Source organism: Hemibagrus wyckioides, linkage group LG25 (assembly GCF_019097595.1).
Source record: "Hemibagrus wyckioides isolate EC202008001 linkage group LG25, SWU_Hwy_1.0, whole genome shotgun sequence".
NCBI lineage: Eukaryota > Metazoa > Chordata > Actinopteri > Siluriformes > Bagridae > Hemibagrus > Hemibagrus wyckioides.
The window spans coordinates 14001367-14024038 of record NC_080734.1 but is presented as its reverse complement, the minus strand read 5'-3'; the positions used below and the strand labels follow the sequence as shown (position 1 = coordinate 14024038).

At 37.5% G+C, this 22672-nt stretch overlaps 1 protein-coding gene across 2 annotated transcripts; it reads right to left on the bottom strand.

Annotated features, from left to right (window-relative positions):
* Window positions 1-8231: 8231 nt before the first annotated feature.
* On the bottom strand, window positions 8232-19778 carry ppm1ab (protein phosphatase, Mg2+/Mn2+ dependent, 1Ab). 2 transcript variants are annotated; one of them, XM_058378740.1, is made up of 6 exons: window positions 19375-19777; window positions 18072-18935; window positions 17799-17916; window positions 13091-13202; window positions 12144-12201; window positions 8232-11779 (listed from the first exon to the last, which is right to left on the bottom strand). In XM_058378740.1, the coding sequence occupies exons 2-6, from the start codon at window positions 18927-18929 to the stop codon at window positions 11732-11734; spliced, it is 1194 nt and encodes a 397-aa protein (XP_058234723.1). In that variant the 5' UTR covers window positions 18930-18935; window positions 19375-19777; the 3' UTR covers window positions 8232-11731. The 2 variants fall into 2 exon arrangements, with proteins under 2 accessions (XP_058234723.1, XP_058234724.1); XM_058378741.1 differs by lacking the exon at window positions 13091-13202 and having other exon boundaries at window positions 19375-19778.
* Between the last annotated feature and the right edge of the window lie 2894 nt (window positions 19779-22672).

The window sequence follows — 22672 nt, the reverse complement described above, 5'->3', positions numbered from 1 at the left end:
GCTTCAAACTGTTTTAAGATGGTAGAAGGATAAAGGACTATATTCCCTGTTATATTTTTTTTTAAATTCAAAGTATTAATTTAACGTCAAATCACATCACTGTTGCATAAAATAACAACAGCAATAAAAATAAAAAAAACTGAAAGAAATTGGATCCATTTTACAGAAGTTTGTCATTCACAATGACAGACACATGTAGTCTATGTTCACACAGATCGCTCCTTTGTTACTTTAGGTCAAAAAAAGGAACTTCCTGGTTTCTGTTAAACAGTGACTGACCAGCTGCTGATAGCGACAAGTCAAATCCGCCTGAAGGGAAGTGTCTTTATATTGAATCTCCGGATACTCCACAATGTCCAGCAGCTCAATAGGCATCCAAGAGGCAGGTGCACTATTTACTTAAAAAAAAAACACACACACACACAGCGTTGAAAGAGGCTATGGGTAATTTGGTTTCTTTTATGAAAGGATTTATCGTACTGTTCAAATAACCTTTTGCTCATTAGTCATTCAATACATGTATTATAGTATTTAGTACATTTAGCAGACTTTTATTCAGTGACATATTACAGAAGCAGTCTTGTAAAAACATGCATGCTAGTACAATAGGTCAGAGAAGGAGGTTAGTACAGCAAGAACGTAAATAGATTTAGTCATTAAAAAGTTAAAAAGAACAACAACAACAACAACAATAATAATAATAATAATAATAATAATAATAATAATAATAATAATAATAATAATAATAATAATAATAATAATAATAATAATAATAATAATAATAATAATAATAATAATAATAATAATAATAATAATAATAGACCTGTCCAGGATGTACCCCTGCCTCTCGCCCATTGTGTGCTGGGATAGGCTCCAGCAGATCCCTGTGACCCTAATTAGGAATAAAGCGGGTATAGAAAATGGATGGATGGATGGATAATAATAATAATAACTCTTCTATGGTTGCAGGCTTGAAGAGTCTCACAGGGCAGGCTTTCAGTGTTGATTTGCAAACATCCAGCGACACACATTTTGGTGGTGTGTTGCTGGAGAATCAAACCCTAACCTGGCTTAGGTTTTCCTACTCAACTCCCCCGTAGAATTGACTGTCCCAACGCTAGCAGTAAACAGCCAATGTATGTAGAACTCTATGTGTATCTACTTGGGCATTACTGTGTTTGGTGATTCAATACATATATCAAGGGCAGACATGAGACCCAGCTCAACCTACTTGTGAGCTATCGTATTAGCTAAATAAAATATTTTATCTCCAAAACTTTCTTTAAAGCTCTCATTTAAATCTTGACTCTATCAGCACTGTGTGAAAGAGCACCTATGGAGTTGTGGGTTGGGGAGCACTATCTAATTCCACTCAGACGACAACCCTTTGGAGTGTCTACCAATTTTATTTGGATGTTGGGACCAAAATTTAACACAGCAGTTTATTTGTTAGGTATTTTTCAGCGTGGAAACATAACATGGCTGTAAACATAGTATGCTCATGCATCTGAGATGAAAGATATGAACTTCCAACTCCTGTGTCATCAAATTCTACCTAGCCATGTCTTCCACCAGGTCATTATGTCACTTAGTAAGTATCTTTGATTGATCAATGGCAAGGCACTGTGTGCCCTGGTTCAGTCACTGGTTACAAAAGCACAAAAGTCTTGCAGCATGGTTCAGTAAAGCATTTGATGAGAGCTTTGTTGAAGCAAAAATGAACTCCAGTTGCAGAGTTGTATGTTGAATGAAATTCACATGTAGGTTTTCCGGTAGGTGAGGTAGATGGCAGAGGAACCAGCTAAATTCACAATAAACTCAAACAGCATGTGATATGGTATGGTCATGGAAATCCACTCATCCACACTAGTGGTATGTAGTTACAGGCATGCTGCTTGGCTAGATACACATACCCTGAGGAAATTGTGCAGAGGAAGAATCTGTTGAAAGGTGAGAGGTAAATGTTTTTTAAGGGTTCATTTTAGATTAAAATTAATCTAATTGGAGAAACCGTTTATCTTAACATGCATTCGAGCGATCAATCGTACACATTATACATTCATTTATGTCTACACTCACTGGTCTGAGTCTTCTTACACTTACCACACTCTGGAGGTTCAATAACCAGCTATAGCCTCTATCTATCACCTCTCCTCATCCCCCATCAAAAAAGGGAAAGTAACCATCATAAGACACTTGATGACTATACATTAAATGGGTGGTGGACAATTCTCAACACATACATGACAAGTTACAAGGTACAAGTTTATCAAGTTCAGTAGAATTACTAGTATTTGAGGGTGACTTGACACAAAGGGTCTAACCGCCATACAGTCTCTATCTGTATACTTAAAAGGAAAACCAACAAGCAGTGTATGCTAATCAAGCTGCTGGAGGTGTATAGCAACACACACAGAGAGAGAGAGAGAGAGAGAGAGAGAGAAATATTCTGCTGTATCTGATTATCTGATACACTGGTACCTGTGTGTGTGTGTGTGTGTTATTGTTGTACTGGGAATACTTCTACAACCAGTTCATATTTGTTGAGCATTGGTTCTGTAGCAGTCCATTTCCAAAGAATTTTGAACATTTGACTATTTGTGAACAGCAACAGATAGACTAAAATGAGTATAATATAACTCTCCTAACACAAACACACACACACACACAGAATGAACAGCCAGCTCCTATCACTGATAATATTTTCCATTTGAAAAGCTGAGATGCGTTTTTTCTTTAACATTGTGTATGCAACACAAATGAGTCTCATGGAATATTTTAATTAAAGTGCAGACAATGTTTATATGTGTTTACTGTGATTAATCTAAAATTGTGAAGCTTGAACCAAATACCTATGAACCTATGATTTCTTATACAAATACAAGACCTACTGAGATAGATGTATGTAATAGTACAGAACAAGGCTTGCAAAAAAAAAAAAGTCTATTATACATCATTGTTGATGTGAGATTACTGACAGACAAAAGCAGGTAGAGCCATTAGACCTGAATTTGTACTATGCTCTTCAAACAAAGACCTCACCAGCTTCTCTATTAATACAACTAAAAGGGCAAGGACAAGGCAGAGAATAAAAAAAAACTTGTTCATGAAAAAATGCTCAAAACCATGTTACTGTGTTAATGTATATTACAAAATACACATGAAAATTTCTATGATAAGATTAATCTTATTAATGTTATGATATCTTTTTTAAAGCGCAATAAACCTTGTACTGTATTTTTTGTTGTATGGATTTATTGCGTTTAAAAAGCAAAGTATATACTATTTCTGAGGTTTACTGCAATGCCATAATAGTGTATATATGTAAGTAATAAGCTTCTACATTTGCTATAAAAAACTACATTGTATAAATCTACTACAAAAAATATTTTCTATTAAAATTATTAAATATTATTCTGCTTATTTGCAAAATTATTGTAGGAAAAAAATACAAATCAAGGCAAGAAAAACCTATGTTCTTACCTATTCTTGCTTTACAAAATGAAATTTTTAATTAAATGATTGCCAGTTATTTATTTTGAACTAATTAACACAATATATTTCTTAATTTTACTAACTGAGCTGAAATTAAAATTAAATTATTATTTATTTGAACACTTGGGCAAAATGCTTAATAAAAGATTAGGTTTAAATGCCTCATTATTCACTGGTGAAGTAATTCTGACCACCTATGCCCATTTCTGTAGACTGATACCACCACAAATCCCATCAGCTAGTTTGTCAGTACCTGCTTGCAATATTTTCCTATAAACCTAATGCTTTTCCAAAATATAAACTATTCAACAACAATTACACCAATGCTAACCATGATAGTTTATATGTATGAATAAGTTAATGCTGTAAACATGATTTCTTGAACACTCAGTATTCAGCCATGTTAATAAACATGGTCCTTTTTGTCACAGAAGCTTCTTGTTTCCGTGTTCCGGCCACTATTGGAACAAAAAAAAAAAGACTTTTATGCAACTCTAATGTGAAAATTTTAGCCTATTGCCTATTGGAGCAATAGGCTGAAATTTTCCGTTTGTTTGTCCTTGCTCAGGCTGATTTCAATAGGGACAGAAAAGCACGAAAAGGGCAATGTTTCCTGCAGTGGTGGTGAATGACAGGGGGTAATAGTGCACAATTCACAATCAACACAATGCAAAACAAAGTTGCTTAAGAACGTCTCACCGATAACAAACAAGCTGTTAACATGCAAGAAGAAAAGATATCAAGCAGGGAGTCTGTGACCCTGAATTCTTTGATTTGCTGAAATGCTAACTTTTCTACCTTGTGTGGTGCACAGCAGAGGGGGTAACTTCCTGACCCAGCAAGAACTGCAGTGATGGCCTGCCGTCAAATCACTGGGCATGTCTACAGAAACATCACTGTATGAAAATGACAGACAGATAGGTGGCTACAGGGGAGAGTCTGAGATCTCTGGAATAGCTGATATTGATATGGTTATTATTGAGTAAATGAGTGCGAGAAGGAAAATAAAAGTTTGGAGAAAACAACATGCTCCATTTCATGCAATCTTATTAAGGGGAAGAAAAGCTGCTGCTATCCTAAAGTCAGATATTTAATTTAAAAGAGTGGACATAAAAAAGCTAACCAAATGGAAGTGTAAAGTCTATGTGTCGACTGAGCCAGAATGAGGTCAGCAATCTCATAGGATTTGGAAAGGCCAGAGAATTTGCGCAATCAGGGCAATACTGACGCAAAACAACTAATTTACAGTTTTAATGAAGAGACTTCTCTTTACTGAGTGACCATGAAATACGATTGAAGAATCTAACCAATGTGTAATGCAATCAACCTGTTAGTACTTTACTTAAAGGTTGTATGACTCTGGCATTTTTTTCACTGTAAGAAGCAATTGTTGGATTTGACCTTGCATGTATTTGCCTCTGAAGCTGGGAGATGGCTTACAGAAAATCAATAAAACATAGAGCTATGCCAACTCTATGGAAGGGGCGGGGCAGAGGTGGGGGTTAAGATATGTATAGAGACACAGAGAAATATGTTGTACTTCATTAAATAAAGATATCCTGAGAATGGAAGTCAACTGGAGGAGAAAGGGCTGACATCAGATCCCAGAACTGAGCAGGCTAACTGCTGTGCAGACTTGCCAGTCTTGTTAGTCACACTTAATGGTCTCAGCATCTCAACAAGCCAAACAGAGCATGAGGACATGGACTAGATAGCGTAAGCAGCCACGGCTAGGCCTGAGTCCTGCTGGTTTTAAAGTGCAGGGTTCAGACTGGAGAGTATCACATCATAGCTATACTCAGCTCATACTTCTGGGGAAAACTGTGACCATTCTAGTAATCTTGTACATTTATGGATATAATAACTTGCAATGCATAAAATCCAAATAAGAGATTTGGGAAATAGAGTGAAGTGAAAAATTTACTGGAGCTTAAAAAAAGACAGTTCTTTCTTTTTTTAATATAATCTCATAAATATTTCTTCATGTCAGAAATAAATTTCTTTTGGCTATAAAGATGAAAAACATGTATATAATATAATGCAGTATAATGTACAGTAGTAGATAATTCTGATTTCCTTATATGTTCTGATTCATATTGACCTGAAATGCAACTATGAGTGGGCATTTATATGCACAAAAAATTCTTAGAATTAACAAAGTCTCTTTAAGTCTCTTAAACTGTCCATTTTATTCACACTTTAAGCTGCCTGGATGGTGCAGCCTTGGAAAAATAAAGCTAAATGGCAGGTAACTGTTACAGTGTGTATTTATCCCTGGAGTATGGTGTGCTATAGGAATGCAGTATACAATAAATGCTATACAGGGTATGCTTAGGCTGGTGTGCTATTGAAACCAGTATACAACAAAGAGCCAGCCAGAATGCCTGTGGAGAGCAGACAGTGTCCACTGTAGCCTGTCTGCAAACAACTTTAGAGCAACAGCCACGTTAAAATAGCATCTCTCTGTATCCGCTCAGTACTATTCCTCAATTATATTATGAGTTATAAGAAAAGTAGCGTAATAACTGTATTTTATTCAGTTTTGCCTTTGGGTATAAAACCGCCAGTTGACTGTACACTATTTATTCTTTTTGTGTAATTATAGTATCACTGTGTGTAAACCAATGCCATATCTCAAAAATTAATCTATAACACACACACACACACACACACACAAAGAGTTTCTATTCTGTACAGAAATGAATTAATCATTTGATTTGATTCAGCGTATTCAGTCATACATCTGAAGTGAGCAGTAATCCAAAGCCTATCTGATGGACTACAGAAAGAGTGCACCTGATAATGACTGAAGCAGAAAACTGAAAATCTCTGGCTCCCTCTAGCCATGGCATTCAGCTGTGCTACTGTCAGCCTGAGGTACAGCTGGAAACAAAACACAAAGATAGATTTCTTCCCTCAGGAACAGGAGCCAAAACACTGAAACACAATTAAATCATCGTTAATCTCCAGAGGCTGATGTATTATGTGTGAATGCTGTGTCACAGCGGAGAGAGCTGTTCGACGTCTAAATTAAATTGAATCTGCTATTAAAGAGCCATGTGAGCATTTATAGCTTGAGAATATACTCTGCTGTGTTCAACATGCACCTCAAACCCATCAGATGATAAAATAAATCAAATAAGCCAATCTCACATCACCAGATGTGTACACATGTTTGTTTGTATTATGCGTGCCAGGGAACAACCCAAAACTAGCACTAGCCTCCCACTTTCTCGATTTCTCTCTTACCCCATGCCTGCTGCTCCAGGGCAAGAGCACATTGAGCTAGCAGCCCAGCACTAAGCCACCATATGGCTTTAACAGCAGCTCAGTGCTCCAGATAGAGCTGAGCATCATGCATGGGTGATCAGCGAGGCCACTAATGCTGTAATTAGACAGACAGGGCCAGGTCAGCTGACCTGCTGAGTTCAGCCTCCCAGTGATCCTGCAGCCTCATTAGTCATACCCAAAACAATAGAGGCCTCACATCATAGCACAATGTGTGCATGAGCATGTAAGGTTCATTTGCATACTCTCAATATATTCTCAACAAATAATGGAAGGCCACCTCCAGTATAGTCAGACCTTTACTATTGCTTCTTTTTTTTCTTCATTCATTTTTATTTCATTGCAATATGTGTTATACAATAAGAAAAGCAAAAGCAGTTCTAATCAGACTGAGACTTTGATGACAGTAAACCACTACCACCAGTACTGATCACGCATGTTAATGATGAGCTAAATCTATTACATGGATCTTGTGCATGATGTACATTTTAAATATGTGTATAAATGCCACACATACATTTTGGTATTGTGTAATGTTTGTGCAGGTTTTACGTAAAAACTAAACATAAATTATCTATTTAATATATTTTAAAGCACATAATCTGTCAATCCATAGAGGTGTCATATGAAGAAAAGAAGAAAAAAAAAATCATATGGCCTTGACTAGTCATAGCTTAATCAATAGAGAGGTAAATATCTAATTCAATCATTTTGTTGCAAGACACACCAATTAACAAAGACAGGAAAATGAAAAGCTTCAATTTCCAAGTTATTCTGGTTTTTAATCTTTTCAAAGTGAAAACAGTGGAAGTTGGATCATCCTCGGTAAAGCTGACTATTTAAAATATGTAAAATGCTTGATTTTCCTCAACCAGAAGAATTGAAATTTTCCACTTCTTGACTGACCGTATAAAGAAATAATGTTTAATACAGATAGTTCTAATTTTAAAATTACTGTTGCTTGTTCCCTGGTTGTTACCATGCCCATTGGGGCAACTCAGATAATGATAAACTCACATAATTCTTCATTTCATGAGCGCCGTTGTGTAAATTTTATTACTATTAATCTCAGTACTGAGAAAAAGCTTCAATGTTGTGTATTTTAAAATACTCCACAGCAAATATGACGGTTAATATGTACCAACCATGTAGGCATCAGCGAAGACAAGATAAATTTCTTAACGATGAACAAAATGAGACTACAGTGAGTCAGGGGATGGTATTCTTTGGCTGAATGAAAAAGAAACACATAAAGAGAATGTTTAGCACATTCTTCTGATTAAGTTAACTAATGAGTATCATTTATCCCAAGTCACTACTACTGTAAATTCACTTCTAGCTTTTTCTTCTAGATGATTACTTAAACAAAACCATCATTAGCTCAAGTGAAAAATTCCTCTAGTCTATTAAATTCATGCTTGACAAAGCAATAACAGAAGAGCCAAACACAGTGGGAGAAAAAGTGTTATATATTTGAATAAATATCTTGATCTTGGTCATACCAAACTTACATATTTAACATTCATTACTCAAACACACACACCCACATACAGGGTTCACAAAATGTAAAATGATTATTATGTCTAATGATATAACCACTATGTAACCAAAAGTATGTGGACACCTGAGCATCATTCCCCATATGTGGGCCTTCTCAAAACTCTATCCAAATTGTTGACACACAGTTGTATAGAATATATTTGCATGCATCGGATTTAAGATTAATGTAGTAAGAGGCCCAAATGTGTTCCAGCATGACAATACCTCTGTATACAAAGAGAGATCTATTAAGACATAGTTAGCCAAGGTTGGAGTGGAAGAACTCAAGTGGCCTGCACAGAGCCCTGACCTCAACCTAGCATCAGTGCCTGACCTCATTAATGCTCTTGTGCCTAAATGGGCAAATCTCCACAGCCATGTTCAAAATGTAGTTGAAAGCATTTCCAGCAAAGTGGGAAAATGGGAAATTTAACAAACACATATGGGTATGATGGTAAGGTGTCCACATAGCTTTTGCTATTAAGTTTATACAGTTCAAACTGGCATCATCAGTGGGAACATTAATGCTCATAAAAAATACTTTACACAGTGGTACTGAGGAACATGTTCAAAAATATTACATAAAGAATACACAAAATGTATGATAAACTACCCCGCCCATTACAATAATAAAGAACATTTTACTTTTATTAAGCAGTGACTTGGCTTGGTGGGGTGGGATGATATTAATAACTACATAGCCTCAAACAGAAGGACGTCACGAGGATGTCACACATGACTGTTTTTTAGAGTACTCTACATTTTTAGAGTAACCATGTAATATGCAGTCGACAGCATACAGTCATACAGTCAAGCAGATTAATCCTCTCCCAACCTTTGCACTATATCTCACAACAGAAATGGTTCAGTGCATCATAGAAACACTGCCTGAACTAACAGTTTGCCTTTGCTTGCAGAACTTAATTAGATAGCACAGAGCATTACTAAATTGTCCCCCTGGCAACCATGTTATTAACTGTTGCTCCTCTTCCATTGGAGAGAGAGAGAGAGAGAGAGAGAGAGAGAGAGCATGAGGCAGCATGATGATACCTGCAGCAATGAACCTTTATTAGCACTTGTTGCAGTTCTCATTTTTGACCACTAGGTGCAACAAAACAGTAATTTATGGAACTAAAAGGGGCAATGAGTTTAATTGTGCAACATTTACAAAGCCAGCCAAATCAAAGGAACAATGGTTTGGTCAATCAAAAGAGTAATTAGTCTTTCAATGGAATTTAATTCTATGGAGATATGAATGAGGAGATCTGTTTTACAGTTGATATACCTGTATATGCTGGGGTTTTTCCTCCACCTGCCTCTATGGATTAACCACCACTGTGTTAAACAAGTGCACCGAAAAAATACAAGAGAGCAAAGTAAATGAACAGCCTACTGAAGTGATAACTGGAGTCTATTCATGTTCACAAGAAATCAATCACTTATATTTGTTTTCTATTCAATTTGCATTGCATTATTAGGCACTGTGAGAAACACTGTCAGTGTCGTATAATTAGGGGTGTGCATACCTGACACACTCAAAGGGAAGTGGAGCTTTTTTTTAGCCACAGACGGTCAAAGTCTCTTCCTTTGATGTTCAAAGCAAAGGGTAAGCAAACAGCCTCAATATGATCACTGACCAATACACATCTACAACGGTTTGTGAGTGGCAGAAACACAGGACAACCAATTGCAGTGATATTACACAAATACAGTGACTGAGAAATCATTGATACTGATGTTTACTGCTGAGAGCTAATTATTGTTCGTTTTAAAATCTGAGCGATCAAACCAGAGTAACCAACACCACTTAATAAAAAGAGGTAAGTCAGCTGAGGTAGAGAATTTATAAGAGTAGACTGCTAAATAAGGATATAAAGTAAAGGTTTCCCAAAATGGCTTATTTCTTGACTTGATAGCACCGTATCGGATGGCATAGAGAGAATTGTCCTGTTTTTTTTTTCCTGCATATATAATTGTATGCAAAAGTTTGGGCACCCTTTGTGAAAAAAAAGTGAAAAGACTATTGCAGCAAGCAATTTCTTTCTTTCTTTTTTTTTTTTAAAGAAATCTCCAAACATTAATGCACGTTTACTTTAAATCTGATAAAAAATTAAAAATAGAAAACATTAAAATAGTCATTGTGGCATGTGCAAAAGTTGAAACACCCTATTAATCCAGTACTATTAATCTATTTTTCTACTGTAAGCAGATATGACAGTCTGCTTACACTTTTGTTTTCTGTGCCATCTTGCCCAATATGTAGATGTACCTCAGTGATGTTTATGTCAGGAGATTGTGAGGGATATTTGAAAAGTTTAGGCATGTCTGCAACCTCAATTCTCTAGAAGCCAGTCTCTTTACAGTTTCTGCTTGATGATTGATTAAATCGCATGTGCCACTGACTGCCACACAACACCAAAGCATAATAGATCTGCTCCTATGTCAACAGTTGGCAAGGTGTTCTCGTCATCAAATACTGCTCCTTTGGTGATTGTAGCGTTCGTAGAGCTCCATTCTTACTTCATCAGTCCAGCTTATTTAGATGTTGTTTGGAAAGGTTTCCATGCAGACTATGATTACACAATTCTATCGTGGTCTTCAAGATCTTGCCCTGACTTTCACATCTCCCCTTAACTGCCATTTCTTAATGACATGATGGACAGTAGAAGATGTGAGTTGTGAGATGTGAGTTGTTTTGACATCTTTTAATATAACAACCAGTCCAAACTTGTACACAGGCCACAGTGATTTTTTTTTTTTGTAATTTCTTTTTTAGCTGATCAAAAATAAAACATGAACCATGTTTAAAAATTTGCATAAATTCTTTCCACTTGAGTTCAGCCACACAGCCATCTGACAGGTTTTCCCGAGCCACCTCATGTATACTGGCATTGCATTGATTTTTCTATATTTGAACGAAAACTGATATATAGTTGTCCTTAGTTGCAATATCTTAATAGGGAAAAATGAAAGGTCGCAAAATATAAACTTCCCACTGATTCACCAAAACATCTTACTTTATATAGGATCATTTCAGGTCTAACATGCAAAGAGTAGGAGCAACTGCACCATACATCAGTGAGGGATTTGTTCATTATATTCACAAAGAGGGTTATAAGAAGGCCCATACATTGATCAATAGTCATTGATTCTTAAATAGGAATTGCTTTTAGCACATGCTACATATACACATGTTCACAGACTTCCATTTTCCTCATTATTATACCTGTATCTGTCTTTCCTTAGACAGTATTTAAGGCAGTATACAAAGTGTGTAATTAGAGGTAGCAGTAGGTCTTCTTACAGCAGTCGTAAAACTGGAAGCCCCTGGTGTTGCTGGATCATGATATCAGCATCTTTTTCTTCAAAACGTGTGTAAAAATTATATGAGGAAGGGAAAGCATCCTGTTTAGAGCCTGGAGGACCCGCATACATTGCCCCAGTTGGTGGCTCCACACTGAAAAACATGTTTAATACATGGTTAGTGCAGGGGTAACTTGTTTCTCTAGCCTTAACACTAGGTATAAGTGCAGATCTATGAATGCGTGCTATGACATGAGTGCGGCTTAGTAGAAAAGAGGTGCTGTCTAATGAAAATGATTACAATAGCAAAAGGGGACACATCTCAAATCAAAAAGTATCCACGTTTTTTTTTATATGAATGTTAACACATTCATATGCATCTGTTTACTTATTCCTAGTCAAGAGACATGATTAAAGAAAGCCCCAACAGGCAAAAAAAAAAAGAAAAAAAAAGAAGAAGTAGTATAGAACTGTGTTACATCAGCACCAAAAATAATGCTGGCCTTGAGGATACTCACTGTGCTGTCACTTTGGTTTGGGTTGAGTCTATTGTACATTTCCTCCACAACGCTGCGTCTACAGGGACATAACAGGAAACGGCATGACTTACAGTATACATATCTCCCCATTATACTGTATGTATTTTAACAGCAATCTTTAACACAATGTGTCTTTTAATTGTGAGATCTGCCCATTTTGCTTTAAGCAGTAAAGTGACAGTGGCATTCTCACAGCAACATTTCATAAACTGTGTAAAGTGTTGTGTTGCAGTGTGTCTCTTGACCTACATTTCAGCAGCCTATCCCTAACAGGTTCTGGGCCAAACAGATGCATGATTCAGATAAATGTCTCCCTGCACTTTTCATATTATATAAATACATACACCACACTCTCATATGTGTGTGTGTGTATATGTGTGTATATGTGTGTATATATATATATATATATATATATATATATATATATATATATATATATATATATATATATATATATATATATATATATATATATATATATATATATATATATATATATATATATATGTGTGTGTATGTATATATCTATATCTATATACAAATTCAAATTTTATTATTATTTTATTAAATTTAATATATATAGGGATATGGAGGTATATATAGGGATATGGAGAGTGTTGAGAAGCCTGATGAGAATTTTCTCTGAGCTACGCAGTCATTTGTTTATTATGCAAACCATAAATCTAAATGACTCTTCATCTGGACAGAGTTTAAAAATGCATCAGCTTGGCATAAATAATTTAGTTAGGAACGTAATGAGGACAGACGATGAGGAAAATGAAAGGGGCAAAGAAATGATCTGCTGGTTTATTTTCTGTCAGGTTTAAAAACTAAAAAAAATAAAACAAAATTTTCACCTTAAATTGAACCTTCACAATGTCGTTTGAACACTATTTCTTTGCAGGGTGTGTGTTAAATGCACTCACTTGCTAGCCAGCTCTCCCCCAGGCGGAAGGTTGGGGATGCTCTCCGTCGCTAACACACACATCACATGGGCTAAGTCTGGAATGCTGTCCACACCCTGCTTCTGAATGAGTTCTGAGGAATCACAAGGACTTTTGGGGTAAGTCAGGTTAGTCCAGGCAAAGCATGTTATATGTCTACACAACAACAAGGATTTATTTGTATCTAGATATCATAATGAAATGATGTTAGACTGCACGAAAACTGCACTCAGTGGGTGAGTCATCTTTGCAGGCAGCCTGTCAAAGGTTGTCTTCTATGACTCAGACGATCCCAGTGTGTCCCTAATCGAGGTATAAATAAATGTTTTCTTTTTTTCCTAGAAGACGCTTCCTTCTATACTTAAGTTACCTGTGTTTTCATAGAACAAATACTTGACTTTAAAAATAATAATCAGTCCCCCTGATATAATTCTAACCTGGCATTGCCCCTGATACGCATCTACATATCCTTTAGGTCAGATGACTAGATTTGTGCCCCAGCCTACTTCGAAGTGCTAATGCATGAAATATAAACATCTCATGATGTAATAATAACAGGATATGCTGAGGAAACAAACAGGAAACAAGGCATTTTGTCTAAATAAGAAAGCTCACAATCTCAGGAGTTCAATAAGTAACTTTTATTTGAATCATCAGTAACATCTAAGAGTAACATCACAATTCGTCTCTACACAGCCAGTGTTCGGGTGCTAACATACAAAAATAGAAATCAAACAAATAAAGCATAGAGTGCTCATCCCCCTTAATGAAATGCTTTTCTATCGAATTTCCCTTCTAGAAATAGTTTGGTAAAATAATTTGAAACCAGTGCTATATGATAGTTACCCACTCAGTGGAAATGAACGAATGCAGACACACACACACACACACACAGAATGCTGAGGCTAAGAAAAGACTCGAAGACTGTAACACTTGTCACCACCCTTGGGGGGGAAAAAAAACTGATCAGATAAAATACTGAGATGTCATTGGAAATAAATGTAGTGTGTGCAATCGTATTCGGGTGATGGACTCAAGACTGATGGATTGTCTGTAGACATGTCTGATCAACTCACAAAACCTTCAGTTTACAAGGAAATAAACAAGCTTCATGACACTGGTACACAACTTACAGATAATTACAATAAATACAGGGAGGAATTATAGCATCGTTCATAAAATAGTGTTTTTTGGCTGAATAAATTGGAATGCCTGGGTGGTTCGGTTCAGAAGAGGTAAATAATGTTGTTAGAATAAATAATTCAAATAAATACGTGTCCTCGGTTGCTCGTCAGTCATGATCCTGAGAGACAAAAAATATGAAACGTTAGGGACGTCCGCACTACTGAATGGGAAAATAACGTCTCTATCACCTCTTAGAAAATTTCTCTACGTTGATATGTTTAAAGGTAATACACTTGGTATGTATCTTAGATAATATTACCTAACCAGTGTTTTACAGTTCAAAACCTGTCCAACGAGTCCAGCCAGAAAACACTGGAGTTCTATGGTTAAAATGTCTTAAACCAGTCACACCTAACAAATCCAAGGTGGTTTCCTCTCTAATAATCACTGTAACTGTTGGAAAATAACTTTAAAGTTTAGAAAACCTGTAATACACTGGGCCTTATTTATCTATGTCTATAAAAGGGTACGAAAAGATCTCAAATACAATTTATCAAAGGCATATAAATCTCTGATTTGTGCAAAAATGGCCTCATCTGCTGATAAATCTGATAAATTTCACCTGAGCCTAAGTGGAATGGGCACATACATAATGTTCAATTACTAGACACATGAATCCATTTACTTAGCTTTTATTTAAAAGCTCAGCTATGGGTAGTTCTGCACAATGGTGAGAGCAAAGGAAAACTGCTTCAGGCGTTGGAAAGGCAGAAAAAAAAGGGTCACGGCAACACATAAAATGCTACGTATTTTATTTTAAGTCAGTGGATCCATACTGACCTTTTAATGGTGTGACCTGAGTTTTAATAGAGGGTGCCATCTCAGTGCACAGTCTCAATTTAACTCCACATACAACGGCCAAATAAATCAATCAACTGTAGGTCTACTGAAATATAGGTTTTAGATGACTGGTTAGAATGAATGCACTCATTGGCAATGAGCGCAAATGATATTTTCATGACATATCTGTATACCATGGATCAGGGCACTACGAAGTCCGTTTATTTTTTTTTAGTGGAAATGAGGATTTGTCTACTTACAAAAACCTCCAACCAACACATCATTAATGATATAACTGATGACCAGTTGTACATTCGAATCATAGCATCGCACGCTCACGTCAATAAATTACAAAACACGAGACGATCTCATCAAACCACTAGAAAATCCTTTCCAGATGAAGTAAATCTCATCATACACTTGTGCTTTGGCATAAGAGACAGAAGAGCTGAAGAGTCATTTGTCTCTTATGCCAAAGAAGAAATTGAAATCATAATCAAATCTGATTGTACACACACTCAACAAATATGAGTTTTCCGACTGCACTTCCAGTTATTAGAGACCTGCTATCTGTAACGTGTCAGGTAATGCTAGTCTCCTACTTAGCACACTTCCACGAAAGGAACAACTGCCCTAGAGTGGAAATCAAAGGAGGTGAATATCACCATTTGTTTTAGTCAAGCTACTAGTACCTGCTTTTGTATTAACTAGTACTATTTGTGTGTGTGTGTGTGTGTGTGTGTAAATGAATGTAAAATCCTTGTTTTCTCACGTAAGTATTAGTGCACTATTTTGCTATATGCTACAAACTCATATAATAATTCCAGACACACCTCCACACATAATTCCACACGACACATTATCATACGAGCCGGAAGAGTGAATAAATAATGTCTGATTCTCGAATGTTAACCATAACAGACACGGTCTTAACGGAAGGAGAAAAAAAACAACAACCTCAAACTGAATAACCTGAATAACAGAACCGAATAAGTGAATAACACATGCTTCAAGTTACGAAAAAGTGAAAGAATGGGGGGGAAAAAAAACAAACAATCAGAGGCACAAGCCAGTCTAAGCAACGTTAATGTGAAATACTGAGAGATGGCACACTTCTGTCCTTCACTTCATTCACATTCCACTCAGTCCAATTAACTAACAGAGAGGGAGTGCACGAAGATCCTTACTTTTATCGATACTGTTATTATTATTATGTTAATATTAATAATACTAGCAATAACAAAAGTAATAAAGCTGTAGTTTTAGATCTACCTGCAAACACTGTATTTTTGGGCAGGTGCTACCAAATATCACATGGTAATACACATCGAACCACGATTTCTTTGTATGTTCTTCGAGAAACTAGGAGAGCATATCACATTTGTGTGGTTAAAGTCATGATATGGTCATCTCAACATTTGCATTAAATGGTTGTGTCACCTGTATAGAAAAGCTATAATTATGAATTTCCAGAAATAAACTTTTTGTTGTTGTAAAGCTGTATAGAATAATGAGCAAAACTTGTGTTGATAAAATGTCGGCATTGCTGGATTAATTAGTAAACAGATGAGCTATTCTTATAGCAGTTTATTAAATACTGTGTTCTGCTCTGGTCTAAGAAATGGTAAAATAAATATAGGAATAGTACATCATTCAGAAAGTTCTTTCAGGCTAATTTAACACAACTCGGGTCTTATCAAGAGCAGTCCCCTGCTTAATGTTTTTTAGGGAAACGTCTTCTGCTTCGCATGCAGGAATGCTTTAAAATCATGCTACTGGTATTGTACATGCCCATGGACTATTGTGAAATAGCTTAACTCTCGAGCCAGCTAGTTAGTTCTGACAACTAGCGATAAGGCAACGGCATTCCTTGTTACAGGCAGAAACCAGAATCATGCAGAAAAGGAGTATCAAGGCAACCCAAAGCAATCACAGCTACAGATGCACAAAAAAATGCACCCCTGAACCTGACGCATCATTCTGTGTCTGTAATAATTCAGTAATGCTACAGCGATAAATCTCTTAACATTTTCGTTTCATTCATTCAGCACATCAACTCAGGAAAGTGCGAATAAAGATGGTGCCAAACTCAAAGACGTGCTTACACAAGAGAATCTGAATGTCACATTGTAAGGCCATCGGAGTACGCGAAACACGAACAAAATGTATCACTACACTACGCAGTTTGTCATTTCTCAAACATATAGCTACCACAAAATAATGTGGATCTGAATTTTGGTTTGTTTTCTATATTAGACACCTCTAAACATAGCAGCTTTTATAGGTAAGTATGGAGCTAGAAGTCGAGTCAGCTTTCCGAAGCCCTGTTATATGACTGGACTGTCTCAGTGAAGAGTCATGGTGAACCCTGGAGGAAGCCAATCAACATCTAATTGCACTACACACAATCATTTTGTCAGGAATACAGATTCAAACTGTGGGAATGCCTTTGGCACAAAGTTATCAAAGGTTTTTTATTCTCAACTGAATCGTCAGAGTTGGGCTTCGAAAAGTATCACAATGTGGAGATCATCTTACAATGACCTTGGTTCTATGGCACTTTTTGGGATACCACATTATGGCATATTACATAATAAAACACATCTGGGTCTTTAAAGACATCAACTGACCGGCATTAAGGGTAGAAACTGCTAAAACTCCTATATGAGTTTTAATGTTCGAGGTTGTAATATATCTTATTTATTAGCCTTTTTAGATGCTCCACCTTCTACTTTGTTCTGCAAGTACTTATCCAGCTCTGCTTCTCTTTTCACAGCTTCTGGATTGATCTTGGGTGCACCTGGAAAACATACCAGTACCACGCTCATGTTGTCACGGCTACCCTGTTCGTAAACAGAGAGAGAAGGACAAGGAAACAGTCACGCAATGCCAACTATACACACTGACTCACTGTTTACTGATCGAAATGACATGCTCATTTTTTTAATACATCTATCGGACCTGAAACTACTTAGCAACTTTATCTGTCAGGCCATACCTTGTACAAACAGGTGTCCACTATTTCGTTACACACTGTCTCCAGGTCCTCCGTCACCTCTAGCCGCGAGCGCACGTAGTCACATAGTTCTTCGTTGGTCATGACATCCCAGATTCCATCACAGGCTAATACCACAAACTCATCCTCATCTGACCTTTCGATCTCGTACACCTCCGGCTCTGGAGACACCAGCTGTTCTGTGGGGCCTTTCCCATGCACACACTTGTAGTCAAAATCTCCAAGAGCACGAGAGACGGCCAGAGAGCCGTTGACCCGCTGAATCATAACGGCGCCGCCCGCATTCTGAATCCTTTCCTTTTCTAAAGGGTTGTTGGGCTTGTGGTCTTGAGTGAAGAAATGGACCCGACCACCACGGCTTAGCAGAGCCCGTGAGTCACCGCAGTTGATGAAATAAAAATGGCTTGGAGAGATCATGATTCCCACGGCCGTGGAGCCACTGCGGTCGGCACCATGCTTGCGCTCTGACATAGCCCGCATGTGCTCGTCGATCTGCAGGAAACCTGTGCGAATGCCATTCTTCACGCTCTCCACCGATGGCTCAGGGTGAGAAACTTCACTGCCTCCACCTGGGCCTCCGCCTCTGAAATCAGGGTTGCTGGTGATGTGCTCCAGCAGATGTTCGCAGCAGTACCGTGCCACCTGAGAGCCGGCGTGCCCATCATATACAGCAAAAAACGCCCACGAGTTCAGGCCATGAGGAAGGCCAATGACCGCTGTGTGTGCATCTTCCATCTCGACCCGCCATCCCTGCATGCTGCTCAGGCCATAGCGCACACCGTTTCCCTCACCGTGTTCATTAAACTTCTCCATCTTTGGCTTGTCCAGGAAAGCACCCATTTTTGTCTGTTTTAAACAAAAACGAACCAAGATCGCAACCAGAAATACTTAATTAGGTATTTTCGCTATTTCGCACAACTTAGATGTATGATAACAGAATATAAAATATCCTAAAACGGTGTTATTAAGATTTTATTTGGAATACACAAACAGTTAAAAAAAAAAAAACAGCAGCAACAATAAACACCTGTCAGACAGCCACGCCCACATTTGCGTTACTGGCTTGACAACTTAACTAGTTAACTTTTTTTTGTTTTTACCGCAAGTGAAATATTAAAAAAAAACAAAAAAACATAAATGTTAGCCACAAACATCGAAAAATGCCAGGTTGTTTTCTGTTCCTAAATTAACCTTGATGTCCAACATGCTAATACAGAAGAGATTCAAGCTAGCTAACCCGACTGACTTATTCTAATACATGAAGAGTTATATTAACGTTACTCACCAATCTCCTTAAAGGTCTTTGTTGAACGTGAAGCCGAAATGCAAAAAAACTGCAGAGATGACCTCTGCCAACACCTCACAGATCAGCGGTCAGACTAACCAGCAGCTTAACTAACGTCACTAGTTGCTAGCTCCAAAAGTAAACGGTAAGACAGGTATTAGCTAATCAGCTGGCTAGCGTGTTAGCGCTCTTACTCACTAGCTTGCGAAATGGCATAGGTGGAAGAACGGAATTGGGAAAAAGAGAGCTCCCTTTCTATAGCAACAAAAGAGAAATACGAAAGTGCATTACTGTAATCTAATACGGTAAGTCTACAGTAAGGTCCATTTTAGCACCTGTGTGTTATTTCGCTGCGGTTTAGTCTTTTCTCTCGCGGAGGGAGGGAGGGAGGGAGGGATCCTGTCCGCTGACTCCCACCTCACATCAGCACATCTCCGCAGCGACGCGCTCAGATCCCCGGATGTAAGTCGCCCATGTCAGTAGGCTGTTTCTGCTTCCAAAGTGACGTCATCGAGGGGGAATATTAGACCGTATTTAAGGGTAAGTCATTGGAACCGCGTTTTAAGGGTGCTGTCAGGTTTCCTTCAGGTTGCTTTCACACCTATTAGTAGTTTACTGCATGACCAAAAGTTTGTGGACACTTGACTATAACACATGATACACCCACCAGGCATAACATTATGACCACCTGTCTAATATTGTGTTGGTCCCCCTTCTGCTGCCAAAACAGCCCTGACCCGTCATGCACTGTGTATTCGGACACCTTTCAGCATTAACTTCTTCAGCAATTTGAGCTACAGTAGCTCGTCTGTTGGATCGGATCACACGAGCCAGCCCTCGCTCCTCACGTGCATCATTGAGCCTTGGCCATCCATGACCCTGTCTCGGGTTCACCAAAGTTCCTTCCTTGGACCACCTTTGATAGATACTGACCACTGCAGACCGGGAACACCCCACAAGAGCTGCAGTTTTGGAGATGCTCTGATCCAGTCGTCTAGCCATCAAAATTTGGCTTTTGTCAAATCCGTGCAAAATCCTTACTGCATCATATATCCCACCCACTAACAGGTGCCATGATGAGGAGATAATCAGTGTTATTCACTTCACCTCTCAGTGCTCAGAGAGAGAGAGAGTGAGAGAGAGAGAGAGAGAGAGAGAGAGCCTTACTCTTACTCTTTCTTTTATTGGTCACATGAGCTTAAAGAAATCTCACCTGGGACGAGATAACTTAGATCCAGTGCTCAGGAAATTACTAGATAATTAAATAAGTGGACAAACACTGCATATGTGAAAGCATCCTAAGACAAGGAATAGGTGTAGAATATCTTATAATATTTGTAATATCTACCAGCAACACTCAAGCATTACAATTTTGAAAGCATTATGTTTGAGACTTATAGCACAACATCTAGGGAACATTTCACCAAGTGAACAAGTGAGTAGTTTTATTTAGACCATTGATGTTACTATTGTTTAAAAATCCAAAGTAATCCACTTTGAGCCATTTGCTAACAGCATTACAATCTGTATGTCAGAAATGTGTGTGTGTGTGTGTGTGTGTGTGTGTGTGATTATGCCCTATGATTGGTTGGCCCTCCACTCAAGGTGACCCCACCCTGTGCCCCCAGTCCCCTTTGGGATAGACTTCAGGTTCTCTGCAAGTACATGCAGTACAGTAAATGGATGGATGGATTTTTAAACATGGGATAAATCTTTGCTTGTCATTTGTTTATGTATATTATTATGAAATCTAGAAAAATCCAGATAAATTAAAGATTGGAATGCCGTCTCTTTACAGCCTTTTAGCTTTCCTGTTTGCAAGTCTGACCATTCCCCCTTGACCATTCTTATCAACAAGCTCAAAGAACTGCTGCTCACAGGATGTTTGGCACTTTCAGAAATATTAAAAACAGACCATAATGTCATGGTCAAATGACTGAGTAAACTTTTTTTCTCCCATTTTGATGTTTTTTTGTGAACATTTATTAAAGCTATTGACTTGATTTTATCCACTGTGCCGCTGCTGCCACATAAGTCACTGACTGGATAAATGCCTGAATGAGCAGGTATCCAGGTGTTCCTAATAAAGTAGACAGTGAATGTATATGTATAGTACAGTTAAGAGGGGTCTTCTTTTGTGCCCTGTAGTTAGACTGTTGCAATTTTACGTAAATTACAGGAGTAAATAATTCATCCTGGGTTGGAGGTCCAAATGAAAAGCATCTTATGTTAAAGACTGGTCAGTTGTCTGCCGGCTGACCGCATTATGTCTCGTAATGTGGTCTGCACTTAGGCTAAGTACCTTGTTGCTTTAAACACTACATGCATTATGTCCAAACAAGGGAAACATAAAAGATGCTGCTTTTCCACTATTATATGAAACATACATTATCTACCTCTTTCTCTCCCACTCTCTACCTTTCACATATGATCAGCTTTTACTCCTGAGCCACAGCAGCACAGCTTTCAAATAAAAAAGACTCCAGACTGCAACAGACTTTTATTATTATAATATTATCATCTCAGCATGGTTTTTGACTTCTCTTCCACCTCTGATGACCTGGACAAATATGTTTGAAGCAAATCCATGAATAACTACCAGCAACCTTCCAGTTTATATATATTATATAATATTAAATGATATTAAATTATGTTTATTTATTTATTTATTTATTTATTTATTTATTTAGTCTGTAGTCTGGTTGTTTCTGTGAGGACCTAGAGAACAAATGATCATGGATAACAGTGATTCCAGCATCCCCTACACACTGCAGCATGAGATGGCCTGCAGACAGTCAGTCACGTGTAAGGCTTCTAAATGTCTGGGACAAAGTGTCACACAATGTTTTTGTGAAGCAGACAGTGTATTTGGGCTTTTCTTTTTGATGCAACAGCTACAGGAAGGAAATACACCACTATAGCAGAGTCTTCCTGCTCAACTTAATCACTGCACTGACACAAAATCAATGCTTAATGCTTTTCTGCCATAAAAAAAAGATTTGCTGTGAATCCAGTACTAATACAAAGTGTACCAATTATCCTGTAATTATAAAATGTGATATTGCACTTGCTATGATGAGGAGTATGGTTACGTGTCTCAAGTCTGTGTCAACAAGTAGAAACAACAATGTTTTTTTATCTCTTTATATAATATAGAAACAATAGAAATAGTAGAATGTATTAGAATGAGCAAATCAATATAAAGATTTGAGAGTGTTGTGTTATAGAAAAACCTGATCAATCAGAATTGAGAATTTAATAGTGGAGAATAAGAGTTCTCAGAGTTTATACTGTAGAT